At 50.8% G+C, this 8,899-nt stretch overlaps 1 protein-coding gene across 1 annotated transcript in view; it reads left to right on the forward strand.

Moving 5' to 3' along the window:
- Positions 1–8,738, forward strand: part of LOC113218245 (growth/differentiation factor 8) — an 18,109-nt gene extending 9,371 nt beyond the window's left edge. The window contains exons 2-3 of the mRNA XM_026438511.2: positions 6,018–6,499; positions 7,083–8,738. Of these exons, the coding sequence (XP_026294296.1) occupies positions 6,018–6,499; positions 7,083–7,460 (860 nt within the window). The 3' untranslated portion in view covers positions 7,461–8,738. The remainder of the gene's footprint in view (positions 1–6,017; positions 6,500–7,082) is intronic.
- The last annotated feature ends 161 nt before the right edge of the window (positions 8,739–8,899 follow it).

Genomic DNA, 8,899 nt, shown 5'->3' on the forward strand with positions numbered 1-8,899 from the left:
CCCCCCCCCGGCCTCGCTCCGCTATCGCGGCTCCGCGGGTGTCGCGCGTACAGTAGGCTCACGCGAGTGTCTCAAAGGTCCGCCGTGGCGACGAGGGTCCGTCTCTCGGGCTATATTTGTAATCGATTACCGCAGCTTTTTAATACAAGTTATTTATTATTATTCGATTTGCTGCCTTGCCTTTGCCTAGGGCACGTAAGTGTGCGTCAAAAGCTTATCTTACCGCAAAGAAGACACACACAAGTAGGGTGGTGGGGTGTGAGGAAGAGGGGGAGGGGGTGAGGGGGGTCATGCATCACAATCTCTCTCATCGTCTAATAGAGTCAGTGCGTTGTAAGTGTTTCTATCGGTTTGTATTTAATTAGTAGAATGTGGCGATTGGGATCCGTTCCTTACTCTTGCTTCATTTGTGTACCACGATTCTCTTCTAAGTGTGGTGGTTTCTGGCAAAAATATAACTTCACAGACTAATTTCAACGGACAGCTTTTCTCTCAATAGGGGATGTCAAGTAAGTTATTTGGCATCCTATGAAGGCTAACTATTGGTATTCTTTTAGATGTGACCACAGGTTTTGGTAAGAGCTACGAGAAAAAGTTCTAGACACATTCGAAAAGATTTTCGCTAAAAATTTTCACTTTGCGTAGTGACCAAATTTTCCTGTCCGCACGGAGTGGGGAGAGTTGAGTGTTATTTTTTCTCGCCTTATCAAAGCGATAATAATATCGAATCTCGTTCCACTTAGTCATACTGTCCTTTATGTATTTATTTTCAGTGTTAAACCTCGCTAAAATAATGTCAGCAATGACCAATCAAATAGACATCCATTTGACGGAAATCCGTCAAAATATAATTAAATTTGAGGCGACATTTTCATCACATCGCCGTCTTTTTCGCCAATTTGACGTCTTTCTGATTGATCATTGCCAATTGGGCTACGTGTCGATTATTGAAGAGACGTAAATCACAGTATTGATGAACTCATATCAACTCGCTTTTTAATCTTCTTTTCTCTCTCTTAACATCTACATTTTTGATAGGATTATAAAAGAGTCAAACTAGATTGTTTGCCAGCAGGAGGTGTTAAGTCAATTTATTTAGAGGTCGTCAACTATGTGGTTTTGAACTCGAACTTCTGTGGAAAAGACATCTGGAAACAGTGTTTGCAATTGCAGAAGGGAATTCCACTGGCGCAATGAATTGGTCGTCAAATAAATTGACACCTGATAACGACAAGTCTCGTATGAGAAATCTGTGTTTGTTTTTCCAGTGACTGGAGGGCTGGGCGCGATAAAGATAACACGCAATAACCGCCGATAACGTGTTGTCTTTTGTTTTTCTCGCTTTTCCCGCTTCCCATCCATAACACCCAACGGTTGAACTGTTGTCGTGCGAAAAATACATGTCTGAGTGATATGCGTTTCTTTTTTTGGCCAAAACAACAAGAAGATGGTTTTCATTCTTGGCTATCTCACAAGTTTACCTTGCGTGAAAATCGCAGCGGAGGGGCGTGAAAACCACGTCAGCACCAAAGGCTGATTCAGGTCTGAAGTACAGGGTTAAGGCTCGTCTACAATAGGAGGCGTAGAGTGCAGGCGTGGATCGTGGGTTTAGGTATTAGCGAGGTCGTGGGGTAGCGACGGCTAAAATGTCAACATAGCTCATTGGAAGGCACTGAGGAACGAAAACAGAACAGGGAAACCTTGCTAAAAACCTGCACAGCAAAAGCGAAAACCGAAAATAGTTTTCCACGACCTGCGCCTGCGACCCTACGCCGTCTATTGTAGACGAGCCTTTAGGGAGGCTACGCCGTCCCCTGTAGTAGGTCGACCTTATGGCCCCGCGCGAGTGTGCAACCCGCCCGCACGCTTGCCTACGTCACAGTTTAAACCAGAAGGGCCGCAGCTTAGAACACCCACCCTGAACGTGCCCAACAGGCAGCTCTAGCTCCCTCGGCTGCGGGCCGGGCCCGGGCCGGGCTGCGCTGGGCTGCGCTGGGCTGCGCTGGTCCGCCGCGCCGGCCGGGCGGGGCAGGCGGGGCGAGCCTCATAGAGCGGCTAGAGCCTGGCTCCCCTGCAGGCCCGCGCCGCGTGCCTGCCCAGCGGGACAGTATCCTTCGCCTGCACGCCACGCTGCGTGCGTACCGGACTCGTAGAGGTACTTGTAGCAGGTCCTTAGCGAAATGCGACGTCGATGATGTTTCGGATCGCGCGCACCGCACTGGAAAAAAGCTTGCGGCGAATTTCACCGTAAGCTCAGTCAACCCCTATGCAGCACCGATGGGGAGGGACAACTTTTGCACGTAGGTAAGATCTGGCCTTGTGCACATCTACATCAGATACAAAATTTGAACCCACGTTACAGACAAAGTAAAGCATTTTTGTACCTAGAGTGTGAATGTCACTTGCAAGCTGCAAGCCTCGGTAAAGCAGGGTGCTTCACCGTAACCTACAGTGATTTTCACGGATTTTCACGATTTTCATCACATAATCTATAGTACTGCTGTGTTCACTGTGGCTTACGGTGAAATTCGCCGTAAGCTTTTGTCATCTGCTAAAACCAGATTATTTTGTATTATTACTTTGTGCGGCTTCAAAGCAACCCTCAATGATTCGGGGGTTACAGGAAGGATGGGCCGTTCTTGGCCGGGGTAGAGGTCGCCGTGCAACAGAGACGCTGCAGTCAGCCTCTCGGGTGTCGCGCCGCTGCGCTCAGGGTCCTCGCCGTGGTCGCACCGCGCACGGCCGCGCCGCCGTCAGCCGTCCGTCTGTTTGCTCTTCGCGCCGAACAATGCCCGACAATGCAGGCCGTGCCGTGCAGGCCCGCTGCCAGCAGATAGCGGCAGCACAGCGCAGCAGCCCCTCCGCGGTGCCCCCTGCCACTTTCGACACGTCAAAAGCCATCGGCACTGCAAGTCAGAGGTGCAGGCCTGTGGTGAGAACCTTGTCGTGCAGGTTACCATGCTCAAGGTACTCGGTGTCCCGTTGGTGGACACCTCCTGCGTCCCATGGTACACCAGCTCTTCTATATCATGTCAACACGAAGGTGTCCAGCAGCTGTGCGAAGCAAGTCGTACAACGTAAGTCACACAGTTGCTGCAGTTGGCTCTCGATTTACGGTGTACTTTTGGGTGATTATGTGGGCTCCGGCTGATTCCTCGTCGTCGTCGTACCAAACACAAAGTGCCCCTCGGTGCCCCCTCCCCCTTCCTCTCCCGCGGGGCCCCGCCGCGGCAGCAAGGGCGACGCCCAAGGCGACGCCTGGACGCCGGGCGCCGATTGGCCGCGCTGCCGCCGCTGCTGGCGGCGCCGCAGGTGCGCACCCGTCACCATTGGTCCTCCGCGCCGCGAGGAGCCATTGGCCGCCGGGCGGACGGAACGGCTGCCCTGTTCTGTACGGCGCACAGAGACAGGCATCCTGCACTAGAATACTGCACACGGGAAATCCGCCGATTTTGCTTGCGGTTTGTTCTTCCGAGGCTCTGTGTCGTCCCGCGAAAAAGGCCTGTCAACGTACGGAAGGCATTTTAAAGGTTGCTTTGGAATTCCCTTGACACGCCAAAATTTGGCATTTGAAGTGGCCACGGGCGACAGGTTTTAGAGATTGCTTCCCGATTTATATGAGGAAACCTTCCAGGTGTGTGAATCAGCTGCTTTGTGTACTTCATATAATGCATTCTTTCAAGGTGGGTCATTTATTGGTCCTCTTTTTTAGAGCCTTTGGAGATGAGATGGGGAAAACATTTGTTGTTGCATAGTTAGCTCGTGAAATGGGGAAATAAAGGATTAAGGTTGCTGCAGAACACTGCAGACGTTTAGCATACACAGTAATGCATGGATTCCCAAGGACTCGACGAAGGCCCCGGTCGTAATATAATAATAATGTGTTGCGGCTCCGAAGCATTTTATAGTCCGATTCAGGGAAACACACTCGTAAAACCTGAGGGGCTTCATAGAACACGCTGACCAGCTCCAGCCCTCTTCCTCGACAACACTGTGAGTGTGAAGAGTTACGAGATGAAACACTCTTTAAAATAAGCGGTGCATCCACTCTTTCAAAAATTGAAAAAGGTGAAAAGGTATGAGGACAACAAGAATAAGTTTGTGGATCGTGATTTGGTCGGCTCTCGACCCTCACAAACCCTCAGTACAAGCGCGACTTTTCAAGAACTAAGGACGTGTTTGTTCTGCTGCATTCGCATTCCCCACCCGAGAACTCATTCCAGTATTTTTCTTATCATGGAATTATTTACTGAAACTAGTGTGAGGTGGCGGGAGATTCAAACGCACGTGCGCATACCGCTCGCCTGCCGATACTCCCCGCCGCGGAGTCCTTCCCGTCGAGCTCCCGACCTGGTCCGAGGGGCGCCCACCTCACCTACGCCCGCCCCGCTCGGTCACAGGCTGCCCGCCCCGCCTCTCTCCTCGCTGCTCGGACAGGCCGCAGTTTGGCGTCGTAAATCTGAACCGACAGACCCGCCCCGCCCCGTTCCTACCACACGGGCCCCCGCGCTCCAATATTTGGCCGTCCCGTACATTCCCGAGCCCATCACAGAACTTCAATGCTAATTCATCCCTGAAAATGCCGCGGGAGTGCTTCTGTTGAACTGGGGAGAAGAGAGGCAAGTAAGGGGGAGGGGGGATTGACGGGACGGCTAAAGACAGCTTTGTCTGCTTTAAAAAAAGAGGAGGATCCTGCAGATACTCTTTTTGTCATCGTCCTGCCGACCTGCGGCTAAGGCAGTCAGGCGTAAGGGGCCTTTGTTGCGGCCTGTTGCACTACAGGCCGCATGCTGTGGACTCCTGGCCTATGGCCTATGGCTCCCTCGGGGGGAGAACTGCCTCTGCTGATACGCATGCCCTCGAGGACTTAAGCATCCTTTATTTGAATAAAGTATTCCCGAAAATCTGGATAGAAGAGGAATGCGAGGACCAATAATGCGTGGAAGTAGCAGGTTGATGAGTTGTCCAGAGGCTGCTGGTTGACCCAGCCCACCGCCAGCGTTCTTGTGTCGGCTTGCAACCCATTCTCTCTGACAAGGGGTCTTTTCAGGCCTGAGCGTATATGGCCATGACATAGCCGAATACCTGTTATCGTTCGATCGAGGGTGAGAGACCAAACCCAAGCACGGCGACATGTGTTTCAGAGTGGTTCATTGGCAGATGGCACTTTAACTCTTAAACACAGGGTGGCCTTCCTGAAATCACACAACTGCACAGCGGTACCCACCCAGCCCATTGAAGAGAGGGAAAAAGGGTGGGGGGAATAAGCCACCTGGTACATTCATTAGCCGAGCGCCATTGGAACGGGAGGCAGCGGCGTTGGCGACGTGGCGACACTGATGAGAAACTTTTAAGTACTTCACGGCCTGCCACCGGAACGGTGGTCAGCCGCTGTGAGGGTGTCGGGTTCTCCTCTGTAAACGTTTCGTGGAAGCGGCGCGACAGGCTCGGCCGTTGGAGGCGGCGGAGCCCGGTGCAGTCACGCAGCGTTACGCCCTGTTGGAGCCGTGGTCCGGCAGCTGCAGCGCACGCTGGGCATGTGCCGGCTGTGGCGCACCCCGCTCGCACCCCGCCGTGCGCACCCCGCGTCACTTTACTTTTGCGCCTTTTGTCGGCCTACAACCCTATGTTGTCATAAGTTACGACCAGGTTACGACGTCGGCGTTTATTGAAGGGAGCTGGCTGAAAGGGGCTTTTTTTTGGGGGGGGGGGTACTGGGTGTCTTAGAGCGGACACCACAGGGTTGCGGCATTTCGTGTGTGTTCGAGCCGCCTGGCGCCTTCTGGCGCCTGGCTCTTAACTGGTAAGGGGGGTGGGCATGGGCAAACCGGCAAACCCCAACGGCACCCGCCTGCCTTCACCCGGTACCATGTCCCGTTTAACAACTGTATCACAAAAAATTCTCCATGCGATAACCGGCTTTTACGTCGACGGGCATGATCGCTTTCAATTCGCCTGCGTCTTTCAAGAATACTGCGCCAGTGTGCTGATCCCGGTCCTGGTCCTTTCTGTTTCAGACACCAACAAGGTGCGGCACAGCTACCAGGGCCACAACGTGCTGCACTTCCGATTTTCGCAAAAGGTGGTCCAGAGCCAGGTGGCCAAGGCCACGCTGTGGGTGTACGTCCGGGGCACGGGCCGCACAAACTACCGACGATACGAGGACGAGCGTCGTCGCGAGGAAGACGACGACGACGACGACGAGGAGGGAGAGGAGGACGAGGAGGAGGAGCTACCTCCCACCGTGCTCGTGAGGGTCATGCGGATGCGCAGGGGCAGCGCCGCTGCCGACGCGTCCGTGCCCTTCGAGCTGGAGTCCACCGCCAAGGTGGAGCAGCCCGAGGGGGACGGAGTCTGGGTCACGGTGGATGTCAAGAAGATGGTCGAGGACTGGTTCCGCAGGCCACGCGACAACCTGGGGCTCATGGTGTTTGCCAGCGCGGGCGCGGACGGCAAGCAGCTCGTCTACACAGACACGAACGAGGAAGACAATCCAAAGGTGAGCGTCGATCACCGTCAAGGAATAGTATATTTCTCTTCGATTTCAACCGAATTCCTGAAGCCGAAGCTACGCGCACACGGTAAAAACAATGTCTCATTTTTTGAGGAGAAAGGGAAAACTTTGAGGATCTCCCAGATTTGAGGAGAACTCCTTAAATCTCGCCTCAGATTTTGAGGAACCTCCTCAAAAAATAAGGAAGAGTGCCATGTTTTTTAAGGAGACTTCCTCGAAATCTGAGGAGCTTTCCACAAACCAAGGGAGTTCCTCAAAGTTTTCACTTTTTCCTGAAAAAAGGAGACATTGTTTTTACCGTGCATGGAGAACATAGTGAAATGTAATTCCTGAGTCAAACTTAAATTTAAAGTGCCCTTAAATCCTGGTAAAACTTCAATAATTTGACCAAAACTTACATATATATTTCTAAAATGTTATCGCCCTCTGTTATCGGTATGTTTCCGCTAAAATGTAAGTGCCATCGAGGATGCCCCCGTTCCCTTATTCCCGCCTCCTAGCAAACGCACCCTCTGTTTCCTCGTTCTGTAAATAAACGTGAAACACAACGCTTTTGCCGTGTGCGCAGATGCCGTTCATCGAGGTGTACCTAAAGGACGGGCGGGCGCGGCGCGTACGGCGCAACCTGGGCCTGACTTGCACGGAGGACGAGGAGGAGACGCGCTGCTGCCGCTACCCGCTCGTCGTGGACTTCGAACTGTTCGGCTGGGACTTCATCATCTTCCCCAAACGCTACGAGGCGAACTACTGCTCGGGCGAGTGCCAGTTTCTGTACATGCAAAAGTACCCGCACACCGCGCTGATCAACATGGCCAGCAACAAGACGGGGCCGTGCTGCGGCCCGCGTAAAATGACGTCCATCAACATGCTCTACTTCGACAGCGACCTCAACGTAGTGTTCGGCGTGCTTCCCGGCATGGTGGTGGAGCGCTGTGGCTGCTTTTAGGGCCTGTTGACTGTGCACCAAATGGTACAATCCTCCTATTTGTGTAGAAAAAAATACAAAAAAAAGTAGATTCCATTAAATCAGTAAAATTCATCCAGAATAGATTAGGGATTAGACGTCACAGCCTTCCTTAAGGGCACATATCTATTGAGTTCTTGGTGTCCCGCATTTCGAGGAAGCCCCAAAGAATTCTGTAAATTATTTTCTTCGGCGTTCGTGCATTTATTGTTTATACTTTTCTAGTGGGAGGTTGACAGTGTAGATGATGAAGATGTTACGCTCGTCAATGATAAGATAAATATATGTCTATGCGATTTATTTATATAGACAGCGATGGTGGTGAAAGAGAAGAGGAGAAGGGAATGGATGAGATGGGAATTGTTCTAAATAAGATAACAAACATGGTTACCAAATCACAAGAATGGTAAGATCTCAATTACGATGCGTAAAGAGTTTTGTACATACATTAGTTCTGTAAAATGGACGTGGCGGGTGATTACACACGTTGATTAGAAGGGTGAATGGAAATGAGAGACGTGTGCGTGAGTGTGTGGAAAAGTAATAAAGAATAATGTACGAATGAGAAACGTAGTGCGTGAATTCTTCAAGAAGTTGCGTAAGTCTTGGCGGAAATCTAAAATAAGTGACAGGTGTGTATTTGTGAGTGTGTGCGTGTATGTGTGTGAGTGAGAGAGCGCGTGCATGTAGAGAGAGGGTGAGAATGTCGTGTGTATGAATGAAAATGCGTAACTGCTTTTAAACCAAGTACAGCTAGCGCAGAATGAAGCAGGCTGACACATCTTGTACATGATACCGCAACGTGTTTTGCTCTCTTGCCTCGTCCAATCAAATCCGTCCATTACTGCTTTTTCCCCTTTGTATTGATTCGTGCAGTATCGTGCACAAAGCCCCCGGAGCGCTCGGAGGCCCGGTGATAGAGCACGAGGGCAATAATTAAGTCCAATGCACTATTTTATACCTTTCATATAGTTGTTTTGCAATTTGGCTGAGGAGTCACGAAAAATTTTCTATTTACGAAACTGTAAGTCATACTTAATTCTTGTAGAACTGTAAAGTATTAAAAGACAAGCTTCGGGTAAAAATATTGTTGGGTGGTGTGTTGTTACGGATGACGATGGTGGTAACCCGCTCCTCAGATGCCAAGTTCCTTGTGGCACTCAAGTAACAAAGTGTTATCGTAGGTAACAATTTCATTGTGATATTGTCTGACTTTTATGATAGTTATAAGCAACTGAAAATTAAACTAGATCAATTATATTGTCGACTCTTATTTATTCTATCATCCTCTTTTTAAAACGACACGTGACATCAAAGTCAGTACAATCAACAACAAAAACAACAAAAAGGGGCGGTTTGAGACCCGGGCTTACAAAGGGGGCGATGTACTGCCGGTTGACTACGTACAGGGGTTTTGTAGC

This window comes from Frankliniella occidentalis, unplaced genomic scaffold, assembly GCF_000697945.3.
Source record: "Frankliniella occidentalis isolate FOCC.00 unplaced genomic scaffold, Focc_3.1 Scaffold84, whole genome shotgun sequence".
In the NCBI taxonomy this organism is placed as follows: Eukaryota; Metazoa; Arthropoda; class Insecta; order Thysanoptera; family Thripidae; genus Frankliniella; species Frankliniella occidentalis.